This window comes from Chionomys nivalis, chromosome 14, assembly GCF_950005125.1.
Source record: "Chionomys nivalis chromosome 14, mChiNiv1.1, whole genome shotgun sequence".
Taxonomy (NCBI): domain Eukaryota; kingdom Metazoa; phylum Chordata; class Mammalia; order Rodentia; family Cricetidae; genus Chionomys; species Chionomys nivalis.
Genome location: NC_080099.1, coordinates 28,160,870 through 28,181,304, shown reverse-complemented (window position 1 = coordinate 28,181,304; position 20,435 = coordinate 28,160,870). Strand labels below are relative to the sequence as shown.

Genomic DNA, 20,435 nt, shown 5'->3' with positions numbered 1-20,435 from the left:
AGAAAGGGAATGAATAAAGTCAGAAGAAGCAATAAAAGCACGCAATAGGAGTAACGAAGAGTGTTATAAGCAGAAATGACTCTATCAGTTAAACATTAGCTGCTTCGGGACAACATGACAAGGGCAATGGTGGACCACACTGTCAAGCGCCTCACAGGACAGAAAAGCAAGCTGCCAAAGGGGTGGAGGGCAGAAAGGCCAGTCGGATGACTGATGGCACCATCCCCAAATGAGGCAAGTTTCTAGACTCCGCAGCTCTGTCTGAACCTGTACATTATATATAGTGGCTTGTGGGCTAGACCATCTGGGAGCCTTGGACTAGGGACATCTGTGCTCAACTAGCAGAGAAGTAACACACAGCCTGAGCCAATGGTTTTTATCAGTTGTGAGGACAGAGTTCCTATTATTTCTTTTTATTATTTTCTACTCTGTTTCTTTTTCATTCACTCCTCTCCTCCACTGTGAAGTGGGGGGAAATGCCAGTGTTATAATATCTTAGTCAGAAGTCTACAGGAGTGTGGTCGGGCATCAGTGGTTATAACCAGCTGCCCAATGATTCATTCACTTGGCAGATTTTTACTGAGCATCTGTCTTAGGGTTTCTATTGCTGTGCAGAGACACCATGATCACAGCAACTCTAATAAAGGAAAACATCTAATTATGTGGCTTACAGATCAGAGGTTCAGTCCATTATCATCACGGTGAAACATGGCAGTGTGCAGGCAGACACGGTGCGGGAGAAGGAACTGAGAGTTTTACATCTTGATATGTAGGCAACAAGAGAACTGAGACAGTGGGTGTGGCTTGAGCATGCATGAGGTCTTAAAGCCCGCCTCCACAGTGACGCACTTCTTCCCACAAAGTCACACCCACGCCAACAAAGCCACACTTCCTAATAGTGCCACTCCCTTTGGGAACCATTTTCCATTTTCTTTCAAACCACCACAGCATCTAACATGAAGCAGAGAGTTTCGGATAGAGTAATGAATACAGCAGACAGGTTGCTTGTTTTGGGGGGCATTCCATTCTTGAGAGAGAGAACTGATTTTTTAAAAAAGTAGAAAGAAAATCCATTACCTGTGTGAGACATTGGCTGTCTCCCTCCCGACAGTAAACACAACTACAGAGTTGCAGCCTTTTTGTTGTTTCTAGAATGTGCCAAGCTCGCGACCAGTCTCAGTATCTGCCTGTCTCTTCCCTCCAGCAGGCTAGCTTTGCACCCAGATCTCTATGGGCTTCCTCCTTGTCCTTCAAAGCTCAGTTGAGCAGTCACCTCTCGATGGAGCATCCCCACCATCCTATGTAGAGCAAGTCTCCCTCTCCCCCTCCTCTTTTCTGTTTCATTGTCTTTGTATCTCTTATGTATTGAAAACTGGTGCTGCTCAGATACAGCGGTCCATCAGCATCCTCTGAGGACTGTTTCTAAGATCAAAAGCCAGCGAGCCTCAAGACCCCCATAAAACCTGGTGTCAGATCTGCATTTACCCTCTAGTCATTTACAATCCCTAATGCCATGGAAATGATGTGTAAATAGTTCTCATACAAGTGGTGAGAGACTCCATACATGTTTAGTGTAGACAGACCTACTGGAGGCCTGTTTAGATTTTGACCTGCAATCAGTTACATCGGAGGAGACAGAATATGTGACTATAGAAGACTGGTTGTACTTTTCAAGTTTTGGTTTCTAACGGCTAGAATGGAGAATTCATAACAAGATGAGATTTTACTGTTTTGTTCATTTTTGTATCTCATATATTTCAAACAGTTCCCTAGTGACCCAGCTCCTGGTATTCACATCTTGAATCTAGGCTGGTCTGAAGAATTGTCACTTCTGCTCTTCCTTCTGCCCCTTCAGTCCCTCCTGTATCCACCTACTCGCTCTCAAATTCATAACCTCATCTTCTTGAATGCGTATTGTTACATGCACATGCATATATATGTAATAAATATACATACATATGTGTACAATCACACACGCATGCGCACACACGTACTGAGGTTGTCTGATGTATAGGCATGTATTTAGGACTGGTCACTTGCGATGAGATGACCTATGAAGGGGGTTGTCTGTTAAGAAGACTGATTCTCCCTCTCTCAGCAGCCATTGGTTACAACTCTTCATCTATGGAAGGGAATTTTTCTTTCATCCACACTGACATGTTGTGGTGGTTTGAATAACAATGGCTCCCATAGGCTCCTAGATTTGAAGGCTTGGTCACCTGAGAGTGGCGGTACTGGGAGGTGTGGCCTTTTAGAGTAGGTGTGGCTTTGCTGGAGGAAGTGTGTCACTGGGGCATTGGCTTTGAGGTTTCAGATGCTCAGGCGAGGCCCAGTGTCTTTGTCCACCCGCTGCCTGCTGACCCAGATGTAGAAGACTTGGCTCCTCCCCAGCACTGTCTCCCTGCATCCTGCCATGCTTCCCACCATGATGAAAATGGACCAAACTTCTGAGCCTGTAACGCAGTTAAATGTTTTCCTTTATAAGAGTTGCTGTGGTCTGCTAGACATGACGGCAACACGCCTTTAATCCCAGCACTCGGGAGGAAGAGGCAGGCAGATCTCTGTGAGTTTGAGGGCAGTCTGATCTACAAAATGAGTTCCAGTATAGCTAGGGCTACGCTAAGAAACTCCGTCTCAAAAAACAAAAACAAAACAAGAGTTGCTGTGGTCATGGTGGCTCTTCACAGCAATAGAAACACTGACTAAGACTCGTATCAGCTGAAGCTGTCATTTTGCAAGTCATTTAGGCAATTATATTGTTGAGATGTCATGGGTACAGCTTTCCTGTCATGCAGAGAAGACACTGTCACACAGGAGACATTCGGGTCCTCTGGTACCTACAATCTTTCCACTCCCTCTTCCACACATTACTTGAACCTCAGATGTAGGGGTTGCACTGTAGGTATATCAATCTGAGTTGGGCACCTCATAGACCATTGTTCTCTGCATTTTGATAAGTTGCTTCTTTGAAGATCTTGTATTCACACCTGTGGCCCCTAGTGGGGCTTTCCTTCAACATATGTGCCAACACAGCTCTTTGCCATCAATAAAATGTGTTTTGCATTATTCTGGCTTCTGTAATCCTACAAGCACCCCACTGGAGGGCAAGAAAACAGGGTCTTTATCTTCTCGGGAGCACTGTGGGGTTTTTGTTGTTGTTGTTGTTGTTGTTGTTGTTGTTGAACTCACGGAAGATCAGACTCACCTTTTAAAAGTGATGGAAGTTTGGTTTTTAAATCTTGTGGCATGGTAGGCAAGCTTTCTATTTCCCCCAGTAAAATGAAGACAAAGTATAAATATGTGAAGTAGACTCAAGCAAATGAACTCCAACGGAAACAAGAGTGATTACACCTAAATAGTGTTAAGAAGTTGGCATTCAGGGCCGGAAAGATAGCTCAGCAGTTAAGAGCACTGACTTCTCTTCCAGAGGACCCAGGTTCAATTCCCAGCACCCATATGGCAGCTCGCAACTGTCTGTGACTCCGGTTCCAGGGGATCTGACACCCTCACACCAATGCACATAAAACAAAGTTAAATAAATTTAAAAAAAAAAAGTTGTCTCTGAACATGATGGAATGCATGCCTGGTACTGTTAACTGAGCCAAAAAACTATGACTGTCTAGGTCATAGGCCCTGGGGGAAACCCAACACTATTATTGTTCTAGATGAACGTGATAATAACTTGTTTCCAAAGTTCTTATCTTTATACCCATAGATAAGTACATCTCTCAGTCCTCACTAGAGGAGTTTTCTTTTGTGGTAGACAGCAACTAACACAGAGGCTCATAGTTGGTCAACATACAGAGAATAAGAGACTAAAAGTGTTCAGTTGTGGATGGGATGTCTACATTACACCCCTTTTCCCCAGGGCTCAGGGATCATAGTGGAAGAGGTGACAGAAATACTGTAAGAGCCAGAAGTAGTGGACGCCTACAGCAAAACAGAATCTGCTGGACAGGCCAGGGCAGTGACACACAAGAATGCACAGCAGCTGTGACTGTATGCACAGGATCAAGCACAAGATCAAGCCAGAGAAAATTCCAGCATGGACCAGTGAAGGACTTATGAAGTTCTGCTTGTAGTTGAGAAGTTATTGGCAAGGGATGGTTGTTGGGGAAGCATCTGATTTCTTCAGGGATTACAGGCCCATCATCTAGTAGATAGCTTTATACACATGCAAACCCGCGACATCAAGTAGACTCAGTGGTTTTTAAAAAACAAAAACCAAACCAAACCAAACAAACAAAACACATGAAGTTGGGAGGGAACAGTGGAGGGAGATAGGGGAAGAACTGGAGGGGATAAAATGAGGATAACTTTGATCAAAACACATTATATGAAATTCTCAAAAAAATATAAGAAATATAAACATTAAAAAAAAAACAAGAAAAGAAGTTGGCATTGAGTCAGAAGACCTAAATTCAAGTACCAGGTCCTTCCCTCACAAGGCCTAAGAGCCTGGATTCTATCCAAAGTGTGCAGAACTCATCTGGATGACCTTGAAAGCCTTCCCACTCACAAACTGTGGTCAATAACATTTACCGTTTAGAAAATAGGCAGGTGTTTTTAAACTACGGGGCAGGTTTCAATTTATTGTTTAGGTGGTATGCTAGCTTCTCGTTACTATAACAAAATAACTGAGATAATCAATTTACAGGGAAGGAAAGGTTCATTTGGGCTCACAGTCTTGAAGATTGTGGTCCATGACCAGTTGTGTCATTGCTTTGGAAGCTGCTAAGAGGAAGTGTAGTGTGGAGAGAGAGCATTCCCGAGGGAACTGCGCATCTTGTGGTAGGAGGGAAGCAAAAGAGAGAAAGCAGGAGGAGTCAGGCTCCCAATATTCTTGAAGATAGGCCCCTGTGACTGAACCACATGTCTTTAGGCCTCATCCCTAAGGATTTACCATCTCTACAGTCCTGCCCTCCTGAGCTGGGCACCGTACCTTTTAACACACAGGCTTGGAAGGAACATTTATCTATACCGTAGCACATGGCATCATTCGCTGCAGTTTTTGCGCAGTATTGAAATGAGGGCTGAGATACACTTCAGTGGGTACAGTGCTTGCCTGGCAGGCACAGCTTCTGGGGTTCAGTCCTCAGCACCACATGCAAGCCAAATGCAGAGAGAGCTCAGGACGAGCAGGACTCTGGACCCTGCCTTAAAAACAGTAAATAAATAAGCAATCAATGGAAATTTTTGAAACTCTAAAGAGCTCTGAAATGAGGACGGTTTTGCGTCACCTCTATGTTCTTGGAGACCCGGATATACGCTGGTGGTTTTGAGCTACCCTCCGGCCCTAGGACCCTTTGCCACGCTGCCCTTTTCCTCTCAACACAGACGGGAAACATAGGTTTTGTTTCATCTGTAGGCAGAAATCTCGAGTGATTAAATGTCCCAGTATACACTGTTACCTGGGTTGGGAAATACTGGTTCAAAACCATCCTGTTGATTTGAAATGTTTTGTTATTTTAAAGGCTCCACAGCAGGTGTCCCTTGGCCTATGATTCGCTCTTCCACTGTAAGGGCCGTGCTCACCAGACTTTCTTATTTAATATGACAAAGCATCCAAAAGTGATTAGCCTCCAGCAGTAGTTCTCAACTTTGACTCTGACAACTTGGAAGTCTTAGAATGAAGCTCTCCAGTGTCCCTGCACAGCTTTCTTCTTACATCCCTCCAAGTCGTCCCACCGTCCCCTTCAGATAACTGACAGTCACTGAAAGCAGGGATACTTTGACCATGAACACTGGGCATGTCTAAATTACGATAGAGTCTCCAGTTTTTAATCTCGGAAACTCATAGGCACCTTCCAAAATGTATCATCAGACTGTGAGTAACCTTCCTGGCCTGCGAAGCCAGGTAACGCACAGTCATGTTGACTAACAAACATACACCCTGCCATGTTCTGTGACTTCAGTAGCCATCTGGTCACACACCACGACCACACCTCCACTCAAATTTCCAAACCCATTCTTTGAACTCTGCCCTTGAACTGGGAGAGACAAGCGTGCCTGTGTGCGGCGTTTTCTGACCAATGCTAAGTAAAGGTCAACATTTGACCGATATTCTAAACTGTTTGAAGCTTCTACCTCCAAAGACATGAGTTCAGAGTTCTCTACCAAAGTTATTTCAATAACTGGAAGACTATGAGCTGGAGCTCTTCTTGGATCTTAGATACGAATTTCCAGAGGCCCGAAGGAAGAAAAGTAATGAGTTTCATAGAAGTGCAAGGTCAAAGCACTTTCAAAATCACATCTTAAGCAACGTCGTCTGTGTCTGTCCTACACATGAGACTTCCTTATTGATTGTCGTCACATTGTACACACCGTGAACTTGATTTGGTTGTATGGTAATTGGAAGAAAACTTTTATCACTGTTGGTGGGGTGCAAATTATTACAGCCATTGTGGAAATCAGTTTGGATATTTCTCCAAAAAAAATTAGAAATAAAATTACCACAGAACGCAGTTATTTCACTCCGACACATGTCCAGACAACTCCATACCCTACCACAGACACATTTGCACCCCCAGGTTTATTGCTGCTTTATTTACTATAGCAAAGAATTGGACTCAACCTCATTAGCCATTAATGGACAAATGGATCATGAAAAGTGTGTGTGTGAGTGTGTGTGTGTGTTTGTGTGTGTTGAAATACTACTCAGTTCTAAAGGAGAATGGAGTTTGATAAATTGTAGGATAGGAAAATGGATGGATTATATTAAGCAAGGTCACATAATCTCAGAAAGAAAAAAAACACATGTTCTCTCTCATCTGTGGGATTTAGTCAATAATATATGGGAATAAGTAAATAAATGTACATGCGGATACCATACAACATGAAAAGGGAACATGAAAATCTAAATATTAGGAGATGAAAAAGACTGCATGCAGGTGATGAACCTGAGTTATAAAAGAAGGTATAAAGCTGAGTGTTTTCCTAGTTCGGATTCTGTCATGAATCTTTGTGATTTTGGTGTTGGATAAGTGCACAAAATATATTGAATACTGAAAGTGTAACTTGAATGTGAGGTGCCAGAGCTTCTGTCCTGAATGTCAATTTGGTTTTTTGTTTGTTTGTTTGTTTTTGTGTGTGTACCCTGGCTGTCCCGGAACTCGCTCTGTAGACCAGGTTGGCCTCAAACTCAGAGATCTGCCTGCCTCTGCCCTTGGAGTGCTGGGAAGTGCGCCACCACTCCCCAGCCTGCAGAGAAGTTCACTGACTTGTATAGACTTTGTTTCTGGGGTGTGTGTGTGTGTGTATGCGTGCACGCAACATTTTTATCTATTTGCCATTTTTTATAGTGAAGTTTATAAAATAAAAAATATCTGGAAGAATAAACAATTAGATGTTTGGTGATGTAATGAAAACTTCGCAGGTAAAACAAAGCAGGCTACTTCTGAAACTTTACCCACAAGCTCCATCTCTATGACCTCCCCTAGCTCTGCCTCAGTTACAGCCGCACCACTGACGTCCTAATGTGAGACGCTATAGAGTCTTTGAGAGCTCTTTAACTCAGCTGTAAGGGTACACCTGAATACTTAGCCTATTCATGCATCTAAAGGGTCTGACCATGGCTTTGCAAAAGATTAAACACCCAGGACCATGTGATTCAGCACGTCTACTTTTAGATAAGCATCCGAAGGAATGGAAGCACGGACTTGAACAGGCAGGCAGTCACGGGGTTCATAGCAGCATCATTCAGAACCGCGGAAGGTGGGGCGCCCCCAAATCTCCATGCGTATATGCATAAAAACACATGTGCTATGGAAGATGCATACTTGATAATGGAATATTATTCAGCCAAACCACACCCGCCAAGATTGCTAAGGAGGTTTCGATGATTGTTTCACTGCCTCTCCCATCTCTTACCCACCGAAGAACTAGCCGGGGTTAAGAAGGTGACAACTTATTATTTTTGTCCCCACCTGACAAACCGAGGGTCTCTATTGTTAGCACCGAGAGGGTGTCCCCAGTGAGGCAACACTATATACGTGGATAATTTCGGCGAGGCAGAGGGCCGGCTCGGAGGTCACTGGTGTGGGCTCGCACCACTCAGTGCGGTCCACTTCCTGTCTAGTCTACCCCCAACCCCACGCCCGCCCTACCACCCCAACCCTCTCCACCCCCACCCCAGATTACCCGCAAGGGGGGGGGGGGAGAAGACCCAAAGCAGCCGACGGCTACTGCATTGTCTGGTTAGGCAAATGTTTCACCTGCTTAGCCAATTAGCGTCCTCTCCCAGAAAGACGAGTTCAACAGGTTTCCATTTGCTCTCCCTCTGCTTCGTGGGTTGGGGAAAAGGGCTGTCACTTTGCTTGGACCCTCCCCTTCCCTCCCTCCCTCTGGGCTCTCCCAGCCTGGCTCGCACCCGCTCCAACGTGTCCAGGTTGGCGGCTCCGGAGCTCGGCCCCCTGGATGCGCAGGGTTAAGGCTTCAGAGGGCCGGGAGCGGGGAGCCCCGAGTTGGGAGCCGAGTCCTGGGGTGCGCCCGGGACGCGATCCCGATGACTGAACTCCAGCAAGAGGTGGAGGACGCCAAGCCCGCCAAAGTGCTCGGCAAGAGAGAAGGCAAAGTTGGCCCGGCCCAGTAAGTGACCTCTGGGGGGACGCGCCCAGACCGAATTGCTAGCCGGCATTCCAATGGGAAAGGCTTTCTAAACTTGTGTAGACACGGTCTTTCTCTCTCTCTCTCTCTCTCTCTCTCTCTCTCTCTCTCTCTCTCTCTCTCTCTCTCTCTCTCTCTCTCTCTCTCTCCCCTCCCCCTCCATCCCTTCTTCCTCGCCTCCTTCCTTCTCAAGCTCTTTCTCTTCCTTTCTCCCTTCCTGCCCTCATTAAAGAATGCATTGTCTATCTTGCAGTCCGGTGGTGATGAGAATGCATGCGAAAGTATAATCGATGTTTCATAATTCCCCAAAGAGTTCTCGGGGAAATTCTCAAATCTTGGCGCCATGTCAAGAGATCACGCTAAAATTTGCTTCAATTCTTGTATTTCTGAATGATATCCAGGGAGATCCAGGTGTCTCTGGTTGTTGCATGTCATTGTATTGATCGCTTTCACAATAACGTGCAGTTTGTTTGATTTAGAGTTCGTGGCTGTCTCTCAGAACTCCTCTTCACTGTTTCCACACAAGAGAGTTGGACACAAGTATACTTTATCTCCCCCCAGCCCCAGTCTGTGCACACACACACACACACATACACACACGCACACACACACGCGCCTTTTATAGTGTTGTAAAGGAACGCTGAAGTATGTACCAAGACAAAAACACTTCAAATACTGCTGCGCCTGTGCTCTTGAAGCACTGACGCGCATATTAGGTTTGCACATTAGATCTGACCTGTAAATTCTTCACACTGAGAACAAATGTTTCCATCACAAGGGTTTACGTCCTGTAAGGAAACTCTTTTTCCTTTCTTGTGCTACTTTAAATGCTTTGGTTTTAATCCAAATAATAATCCAGAGGTGTGGTTTTTAAATGATTTTTATTCTTGTTCCTCTTTTTAAAAGGAAAAAAAAAAGAGTCACTCTTTGTGGATTTGCTCTATCGCCGGAATGTGTCAGAATGTATCACCGCAACTTTAGCTAGTGGCGCAACCAATATCTAAATTAGCCCCTTTTTTTCATGTTATTAAGTTGTGGGTGAGCCTAGAATGTTTTATTGATACTGCTATCGATGATCATTTTTAATAGTGAAGACTCAATCTCTATGACCATCATTAGGTGTTTTGTTGTTGCTGTTGTTTTTTCTTTTTGTGAATCACCGCCTTGTTCCACATGTATGAGAGTCCTCAACTCTCATGCATGGCTGCAGACTCTAGGTCAGCGTTTCTCAACCTCTGGATCACGATGCCTTTGGAGGTCGAATGACTCTTTCACGGGGGCCACCTAAAACCAGTGGAAACCACTGATATTTATTAACATTACAATTCGTAACAGTAGCAAAATTGTAGTTATGGAGTAGCAATGAAGATAATTTTATGCTTGGGAGTCACCACAATATGAGGAACTGTATTAAAGGGTCGCAGCATTAGGGAGGTGAGGGACCACAGCTCTAGATTCCATCCGTTGCGTTTTCATGGAAATTTGGGAGGAAGAGCTGTGGTCTGTGGTTTCAAGGCCATGGCCATACACTCTCCTAGGTCTCTGTTCCCCTGACCTCTCTTTTCTTTGCTGTCCAGTGTCCAGCAGCTTAAGTTAATGTTCCTCATCCTTCACTTGGTCTTACTAAAAAGGTCGAGAAGTGTATTTCCCGTTCATGTTGGTGAAGGGACAAGGTCGCCAGAAGTAAAACTCCCATAAAATGTGGGGTTTTTCTCTCACCCTAAAATAAAACCCTAACTGTATAATAATAATTCAGATCTATGACCAGGTATGAAGGTCCATGCCTTCAATCTTAGCATTCTGGAGGCAGAGGCAGGAGATTCTCCATGAGTTCGAGGGCAGCCTGATCTACATAGCAAGTTCCAGGACAGCCAGGGCTACAGAGAAAGTCCCTGTCTTAAAACACCAAAAATGAACTGACTAAATAAATAACTCAGCTCTAAGAAAGAGATGAACTCTTAAATACCACCTGTTTCCTTTGCTCATTATCATGTTTGCATATACTTTATTTCTCTAGAGAAAGCTCAGTATGGACAGTCCTTTCTCCATGCTACAGGCGTAGCGACTGGAGCATTGCGTGGCAGAAGCAGGGCTCGAGAAGCTAGGTTTTGAAACTCCTAGTCCAAGCTGCGCCCAAGGCAATCTACATCCAGTTACCCAAGGAATGGTGGCTCAGATCCACCAAACAGCTGCCAGGCTTTGAAATCTCCACGTCCCAGCTGTCTAGATCCTCAGATAAGGCTACGCTTCCGATTGATAGGAAACTCTGCTCTAGCATCCGTGCGAGTTTTGTTCATTCGAAGCTTAGATATTTGGGAAATATTTTCATAGACGATAAGAAGCCAGACCACACTGAAGCTCATAGCTCCAGGACAGCCTTCCTTTCATTTGGAAGAGTCCGTTTCACAAATTCATTTCAGTTAACAAGCGCCGCAGTACCCACTTGTACAATCATGTGGTCAGTTCAAAGGTAAATGTGGTTTTGCATCTGTCCTTCTGGAACTCGAAAGGGCGGTAGGACAGGCAAGGCTCAAATGTAGCCATTGCCTCATGAAGTGGACAAGGTACCATAAAAAGTTTGACTACTAACTGAATCTTGCATGTAGTTGAGATGTTTGTCTATTGCCGTCTTTGGTAAAATGTGGCAAATTTTGCTAACTTATTTGTCTCTACAAGGTAGAATTTTCTGAGCCAGCCGGAGTCATTTTTGCTTCCGTCTAAATTTTAGACATTTCCTTTTGAGCTCTTCAACTGTTTCTCTAGTATCAGGCAGGATAAGAGTTAAAGAGGGAATGGAATGTCCTTGTGGGTATCCTAGTGTGATGATGTCACTTGGGATCATTTTAGCTCACCAGACGTCTGTGTTTACTCCTGTAGACTTCCAACTGTCTCAGTAAACATTTGTGGGAAACCTATGAAAACGGCACCCTAACTGCTCCGCCTCGTGACGCAGAACCTAGCCTCCTAGGTAATAACAGTGGGCATCATTGAGAACGCTGGCTGTGTGAGAGGGAAGATGCTCGACACTTCACACTCACAGAATGAGACAGGGATTGTTATAGTTCCATTTTACAAATAAGAGAGAAGCTGAGCAGGATGAATACAACAGCAGCTCAGATTCCAGCCCACATCCTCTCTCTCTAGATATAAACACTGAATGGTAATTTATCCCTGGTCCTTACTTCAGAGTCTATACGTCGGAGTGGCTCTCCATAGCCTGCTCTAAAACACAGAGTTCTCTGCCCAAATTTAATCCTTCTAATTCTGGACATGCATAGACCATCTCAACCTCCTTTCCACCCATACATCACTTATAGTGAGGCTGTCATGCTTGCAGGCCTGTATTAAAGAGGTAACATATAGCACTACCATGTTCATCCCAGAATTAGTCACAACACTTAAGCTACACAATCATCCTTTACCTATTAATAAACAAAGGGATAAATAAAATGTATCCATATGCCCAATGGGAAATATGGTATAGGGATGCTATTTGGCTTCGAAAAGGCAGAAAATCCTGTCATTTGGGACATGATTTAACCAAGAAGACATTAGGCTAAGGGAACCAAGCCAAGCTCAGAATAACAATTACTGCCTGATGTCATAGAAGCAGAATGATAGTTAGCCAGAGTGTGGAGTGGGAGGGAATGGGGAGGTGCCTTTCAGACCACAGCGTATCAGGGCTGACAAGCTAGCTCAGAGTGTAGAGTCAGCTGAAGATCGAAATCCAGTCCCTGGGCCCCACAGACTAGAAAGAGATGATTGGCCCCCAAAATTGCACTCTGACTGCCACGTGTGCCGTGGTACACACATGCACAAGCAGCATGCATGTAATTGGTAATGAAGAGGACTTCAGATAGAAGACAAGAATTAATGTGAGATAGGTTGGGTAGTAGTGTAACTAAAGTGACATAAAAATGTATATTTCGCTGCATGGTGGTGGCGCACACCTTTAATCCCAGCACTCTGGAGGCAGAGACAGGCAGATCTCTATGAGTTCGAGGCCAGCCTGGTCTACAAGAGCTAGTTCCAGGACAGGCCCCAAAGCTGCAGAGAAACCTTGTGTCGAAAAACAAACAAACAAACAAAGTGTATATTTCAAAGTGGAAAAATACCAAATGCCTCATCCTAAAAATATGATAGGTAAGTGAGGTGTGGAATATGTTGATTAGTTTTCGCATTCTGTGTTGGGTGTGCGTGTGCCCCATAAATATAGGTAGTCATGATTAGTCAGTCATTTTAAAGTATCGATTAAGGGGGCTGGAGAGATGGTTAAGAGCACTGACCATGCAAAGAACCCAGGTTTGGTTCTCAGCACCTGCATGGTAGCTTGTAGCCATACATAAACTCCAGTCCCAGAGGGTCCCGAAGGTCTGATGCCCTCTTCTTGTCTCCATGGATACCAGACACATGCCCAGTACAGTTATATACATGCAGGCAAAACACTCATGCACCATCCATATAAAACAAAAGTAAGTGCATTTAAACTACTCACTAGCAACAAGGGACAGTGTTAGCTCAGCAGAAGGCTGCTTGAATAGCCTATGTGAGGCCCAGCACCGGAAACAATCAATAATCGGCAAATTAAAGTCTGAAAGTATTCTTAGAAAACTAACACACAGAGGAGACAATGTACAAAAGGAATAAGGAGCTGTCCTTGTCCGTCCCTCTCCTCGCCTCTGCTCCTTTGCAGAGGTTTTTCTCTCCTCTCTCTTCTATATCTAGAAATCAACTCAAATTTTTCTTCAATCACAGCCTTCCACCTACCGCTAGCCACAAACATCCCCTCCTTATCCGTGCTCACCTTGTGTGCATGCCGTCCATGGATGGACTTTAGCTGTTGCTGTCATAATAATTATTTGTTGTTTATGGAGGGTTTAGTTTGTACCAAGTGCTGCTGGAAATTGTTGGCACATAACAACCCGCATGCTGCCCACTAGACTCTCTTGGGTGTCTTTACCCTAAGCGGGTTAGGGTTATAAACTAACTACATTTTTTTTCTCATTAAATATCTCAGGAGTTGATTAAAAGTGACCTGCAAATGGTTGCTTTTAATATGGTTTGCTGGTGAGCTAGGGAGGTGGAGACCCATGGCTCCCTAATTAAGAAATCTGGCAGGCTTAGACCTGACATTCAGCTTGACTGTGTCAGGGGACGGTCACATTTTCCTTGTCTGAATCAGACTTTCTGTGAGCTATTTTTAGGTGTGTTTGCTTGCCCAATCACTACAACGTATGCAGTCATTGTGCTGGCATTGAGGCAGTTGACTCTCTTGTCACCAAACTGCATATGTGACGTTAGCATGCAGTGTACCTGGGGCTGGAGAGATGCCTCAATAGTTAAGAGCACATACTGCTCTTCCAGGGGACCCCAGATTTGATTTCTGGCACCCTACTTCAGGCAGCTCACAAGTGCCTGTAACTCCAGCCCCAGGGGGATCTGATACTTGAGGCCTCTGCAGTTACCCTCACACATGTGAGCATACCCACACACAGACACACAGACACACACAAATAAAAATCCATACAAAAAATGTTTAGAGTGCAGTGTGCCCTTTTTCTGATCAAAAGAGGATAATTTAACTGTATATTTCATTATCTTGATTTTGGGTATATCACACTTCTTGTAATAGAATAAAGCAAATGTTTTTATTCTATTGCCACTTAAGGCCATAATCAGGTGCTTTGTTTTGTTTTCCTACAATGTTGAGTTTCAAATGGACGTAGAGTCTTGTGTTGTGCATTGAGGGAAACACATTTGGAGAAATGGCACCGTTGGGTGATTCCACCTTGGTGTGAACATCAGAGAGTTTACTTACACCAGACTGCTGCACACCCGGGCCTTTTGCTTGTTCTTGTAATGGGCTTATCTGTTGCCCCCTGGGGCCTTAGTGAAGGAGACAGTAAAAGATTCAATTCAGCCCGAAAAAGGGATGCAATCAAGAACTCGTTAGCAGAGGGTGTAACCTGCCTGACTGACAGTAATCTTTTTTTTTTTATAAGAGAGTAAATTTGGAAAGAATAAAAAGCATAGCAGGAAATACTTTTTAAAGTTTGTTTTTGTTATCAAACACTATGTACCTTATAATAATATTGCTGTGCTTTTATACAGTTGGTCCTACAGTTAGTTTCTTTGCACCAACCTCACCATCAACACATAGCACATCACGATACCATTATAATGTTGTGATGTCGAAGGAATTATTTTTAATTATTCAATAGGAATTATTGTAATTCATTATTGTATGCTTTTCTTTTTTCCATTCTCATGTGTATGTGTGGTGTGTGTGTGTGTGTATGTGTGTGAACACACGTGTGTATGCACGTTTGGTGTGTGTAGGTGTGGGGGTGCATATTTGCAGGTGTGTAAACACACGTGTGTGGATGCACGTTTGAGGGGTTGCATATTTGCAGGTGTGTAAACACACGTGTGTGGATGCACATTTGAGGGGTTGCATATTTGAAGGTGTGTAAACACATGTGTGGGTGCACATTCGCCTGGGTACCCATGCGTTGTAGAGGCCTAAGGCTGATGTCTGGAATCGTTCTCAATCATCCTTCCGTCTCATTAGAAGGGGTCTCCATCAAACCCATAGCTTGCCACTACTGCTCGTCTCTGTGGCCAACGTGCTCTAAAGATCCTGTCTCTGCCCTCCCAGGCTGACCATCCATCGTCCTTTCTCGGCGTTCTATGGGTTCTGAGGATCTGAACTCCAGTCCTTGTGCTTGAATTCAAGTGCTTTACCCACTGGGATGTCTCCCAAGCCCTCTAGATCCTTTACAGTCTTATAGGCCACTGTTTTATATGTAGTATTTCATTGGCCAAAATGTGACGCATGATCAGAGATAAAAGTTCTGCACTTGTATTGGGGTTTGCATGAGGCTGAAGGGTGATCGCACATCTGGACAGCTGAGCTTAGTAAGTGGCAGGCATTGCTGTTACACCCCACTCTTCCCAAGTGTCTTTGCAGCATAGTTAGTGTCTATACAGTGACTGCACTGATCCAACACTAACAAAACCATCAGAACATGATCATCTCATGACCTTAGCTAGTGGATTTCTGAGCTCGGTGGAAACAGAGGTTCCTAACTGAGCAGTCCCAGTTTTCAGTTCATTTTCTTTTGTTTATTTTTTTTGCTTTTGAGACAGAGTCTCTTTACATAGCCCCGGCTGTCCTGGAACTCGCTCTGTTGACCAGACTGGCCAAGAACTCAGAGATCCGCCTGCCTTCTGTTCTGACAGAATAGAAGTGATTTTTTTTTTTCTGTTGCTGCTTTGCTTTATGGTGGGCACTGTAGTTATTCATAAATCCCCTATTTTAAAGCCTATAGTTGAAGTATGGTATAGTGGCACATGCCTTTAATTCCAGCACCCTAGTGGCAGAGTCGGGCAGATTTCTATCTCTTTGAGGCCAGCCTAGTCTATGTAGCAAGTTCCAGGACAGCCAGGGCTAACCAGAGAGACCCTATCTCCTTAAAATAAGATAAATCCCATCATTCGGTTCTTCTTTGCACAAATCTAGAATGTTTCTGTGCAGGGCTATGAGCAATGTTTGAAGAGCTTGTGAATATCGTCTGTTTTAAAGTAGTCGCCAGCGGAACCCAAGAACTTGACCAAGAATGCTTAAAGTTTCACAAAATCTTTTGAAAATCCGTCTTGCAGAGTTACTTTCCAAGCCTGATAGAATAGCCACTAGGTTGGCAAGGACTCCCTCTTCTGAAAGAGAATTCAAGTTCTGGAAACAGTCTGAAGTTTTTTGAAGCCAATTTTGGTGAATAAAGAGGACAAGAATTGTTTTAATACCTTTAAACCTCTCTGTAAATAAGATTTTTTTTTAAATCAAAAAACAAGCTGTGACAATAAAATAACATGACAGTTTCTGGCAATATCCACAATAATTTCTGCATATCCAGATCTAGAATTACTGCTCAATGCCCCTGTGGAAACAGTATGTTTTTATGATTGCTATTCTGTTCTACAATGGTTTTTATTTCTTTTGATAGACTCAGATCAATACTGATATGGCATTAGCGTTAAATATGTTTAGGAGACTGGAGACATATATCAATCTGCACGCTTTTCATTGTACTTGCCATGAAAACATAAGAACCCTGTGTGGTTTAAATTAAAACGACCGCCATGGGCTCATAGGAAGTGGCACTATTAGGCCTTGTTGGAGGAAGTGTGCCACTGGGGTGAGGTTTGAGGTTTCAGATGCTCAAGCCAGGCCCAGGGTCACTCTCTTCATGCTGCCTGCTGATACAGATGCAGAACTCTCAGCTGCTTCTCCCTACAATGCCTGTCTGTGCACTGCCACACTTCCTGCTGTGACAACAATGGACTAAACCTCTGAACCTGTAAGCCAACCCCAGTGGAATGTTTTTCTTTATAAGAGTTGCCGTGGTCATGCTGTCTCTTCACAGCAGTAGACACTTGAGTTCAAATAGCCACAAGAGCAACAGAGCACATCTGTAATCCCAGCGTTGGGAAGGCAGAGACAGAAGCTCTTTAGCCAGCTAGTGGGCTCCAGGCTCAGCGAGAGACCCTGCTTCAAACCATAAGGTAGAGGGCCTGGAGAGATGGCCGTTAGAAACATATTCTGCCCTTCCAGAGGACTGGAGCTCATTTCTCAGCACCCATGGCTCCAGAGAGTTCTGACAGCTGTCTTCTGCAGGAACCTGCAGTTATGTGCGCAGACACACAGATACACATAATTAAAAAATAAAGTAGGAAGCCTGACGGTGGTGGTGCATGCATCTAATCCCAGCACTCAGAGGGCAGTCTCAAAAAACAACAAAAATGGTAGAGGGCCTGGAGAGGCTCTTTCAAAGGACCTAGGTGCAGCTCCCAACATCCAAATGGCTCGCAGCCATCTGCTACTCCAGTTCGAAGGGATTTGACACCTTCTTCTGACCTCTGCAGGCTCCGGTGGGCATATGATGCACAAACATACATGCAGGCAAAGCACTCACACATGAAATAGATGAACCGAAAAATAAAAATGCTATCCTTTTAAGCTCAAGGGCATGTTTGTTTGTTTTTGATTTTTCGAGACAGGGTTTCTCCGTAGCTTTTGGTTCCTGTCCTGGAACTAACTCTTGTAGACCAGGCTGGCCTCGAACTCACAGAGATCCGCCTGTCTCTGCCTCCCGAGTGCTGGGATTAAAGGCGTGCGCCACCACCGCCCAGCAAGGGCATGTTTTTTAAATTATAATATTTTATTTGTGTGTATTTGTGTGTGCACGCACCCGTGTGTACACGAGCACATGTGGGTGCATGCACACATATTGTAGTATGCTTGTGGATATCAGAGGAGAATTTGTGGGAGTCAGTTCTCTCTTTCCATCATGCAGATCCTCGGGATTTGAGCTCAGCTCACACAGGCTCGGCAATAAGTACCTTGACCCACCGAGCCACTTGTCCCTTCAGATGTGTGTTTTTGATGTGAATTTGGGGGTGTCTTGAACAGAGAAAATGAGAAAAGGGGGACCTGGAGCTCTGTTAGCCAATATCCCTTTCCTGCTTCGACTTCCAACTTTGGCTCTGCAACCAATGCTTTGACACGTTAGGGGAGCCATTCTCCTCCAGCCTTCAACTCCCTCCTTTGTAGAGGAATGACCTGGCTCGTTAGAGCCTTGCCAAACTAAGGAATAGGTCTTTGAAGAAGCTGCCCTACTTCTCAGCACTCTTTGGTGCCTTTGTGTAGAGAACTCTATTAGCCTGAACGAACTGGAAGCAGCTTTTTAGCTATGGAGAGGATCCTCGCTTTCCTGCATGATTTGGCATCTTTATTAATTCTTTAGTTTCTTCCTTTAAATAAATTCACACCTGTTTAAGGTGGGACTACTTCTGGAACAAAGCTAGACTCCCCCTCACAAACGATAGGTCCTTATCGCCTTCAGCTGCATTCCCATGACCCCATGTTGCCATGGAGTCACGGTAGAAATGCCTGAGTGAGTAACCTCACTTTAGCCTGTAACACAAGTGAGGACCAAGTTCATCATCAATAGCGCTGCAGGCGTCTCTGGCACACTTAGAGTCTGACAGTGATCATTCATTGAGTTGAAGAACACAAAACAAGATGAAAAAGCTTTCTTCAGAAGTAGAACTAGGCAAACACCAAGGAGTAGCAGCTGTCCCCTGGATCACTTCTCTTGCATTTGTAGTACCCTTTGTGTCTGAAAGACATTTGTGTTTGCGGAGTAATTGAATTTAAGGGACATTTTTAAAGCACCTACGTTGTTAGACTGCACTGGGGAGTCTCTGGCAAAGACTGTCCTTAAGAACGTTAAGACAGAAATCAATAGAATTTTTTTAAACTAAATTTATTTTTTAACATATATAAAACATATCTGGCCGGGCGGTGGTGGCGCATGCCTTTAATCCCAGCACTCGGGAGGCAGAGGCAGGCGGATCTCTGTGAGTTCGAGACCAGCCTGGTCTACAAGAGCTAGTTCCAGGACAGGCTCCAAAACCACAGAGAAATCCTGTCTCGAAAAAAAAACCAAAAAAAAAAAAAATCTTTTAGCAGGATACCACGTGATAGTTCAACGTACATCAGCGGAGAAATCGCAATGATACAAACAATAGACCTGCAGGCCAAACTGCTGTGTGCTGGGTAATAGAAAATGAGGGAAGCGAAGTCAGCAGGTACAGCCTGCAGCAGCTCCAGAAGGCCTGGCAGAGACGTGAAGGAAGAAGTTCACCACTGACGACACTTGTGAGCCTGTGCAGAAGTCGGGGAGGGGCCAGCAGAGAGGAGAACAGATAATACAGGTAACTGAAAACTGGAAGAACACACCTGGGGTGTCAGAGATGTCCTTGAACCGGATTTAAAGAGACCTCACCTTCTGAAGCTGGAGGAGTGAACAGATGGGTGTCTTCGGTGCCGATGGAGTAACTGCAGGTCAGGAGGAGACACACAGCTGTTGTCTGTGAACCTCAGGCTTCTCTTAGTTATGACATGGACCCATCACCTAGAGCAGAGATTCTCAACCTGTGGGTCACAGGTCAAAGGTCTCAACCTTCAGCAAACCTCTATCTCCAAAAGCATTTACATTACAATTTATAACAATAGCAAAATTACAGTTATGAGGTAGCAGCGAAACTAATTTTATGGTGGGGGGGGGTTCTCCACAACCTGAGGAACTGTATCAAAGGGTCTCCGCGTTAGGACGGTGGAGAACTGCTGGTCTGGAGAGCTGAACCATGTTTGGTTAAGGGCTTCAGAAGTGTGATGTGTGGCTGCAACTTGAGCTCGGAGAACGGAAGGAGAGGATTCTGAGAACAGCTGAGTCCACAGTAAGAACTGGGTTGTTTCTCCGACCTTCTTAGAACCTGGGGATTATGACGTTGAAGACGGGCTTGAGCGCGTCAGCAGGAACGTGGTGTACCTAGTGGGTGTAGCAGATGAGCGACGTGACTTGACCTCACGGGTAATCCAAGCGCTTTAGAAAGCCAAGTTCAGAAGGCGTCGTGAACTAGAAACGTCAAGGGCAGCTGTCTGCCTCTGAGGCTTAAAGCATAGGTGGGAGTGGCAAGGGCTGGGAATTGGTAGAATACGTGAGCACAGGCAAACAGCTGAGGTGTTAGAGACACGTGTTGGTGGGGGATCACTGCATGGAGCACTCCGAGCCATAGTGACAGGAAGTGCTATCTGTGATGTGACAATAGAGGTTACAGGGTCTTTTTTAAAAAAAAAAATATTTATTTATTTATTATTTATACAGTATTCTGTCTGATTGTATGCCTGAAGGCCAGAAGAGGGCACCAGACCTCATTACAGATGGTTGTGAGCCACCATGTGGTTGCTGGGAATTGAACTCAGGACC

The 20,435-nt window shown here is 44.6% G+C and overlaps 1 protein-coding gene across 1 annotated transcript in view; it reads left to right on the top strand.

The window, feature by feature from the left end:
* Positions 1-8,380: 8,380 nt before the first annotated feature.
* Positions 8,381-20,435, top strand: part of Gramd2b (GRAM domain containing 2B) — a 61,181-nt gene continuing 49,126 nt past the window's right edge. The window contains exon 1 of the mRNA XM_057789122.1: positions 8,381-8,586. Within this exon, the coding sequence (XP_057645105.1) occupies positions 8,504-8,586 (83 nt within the window). The 5' untranslated portion in view covers positions 8,381-8,503. The remainder of the gene's footprint in view (positions 8,587-20,435) is intronic.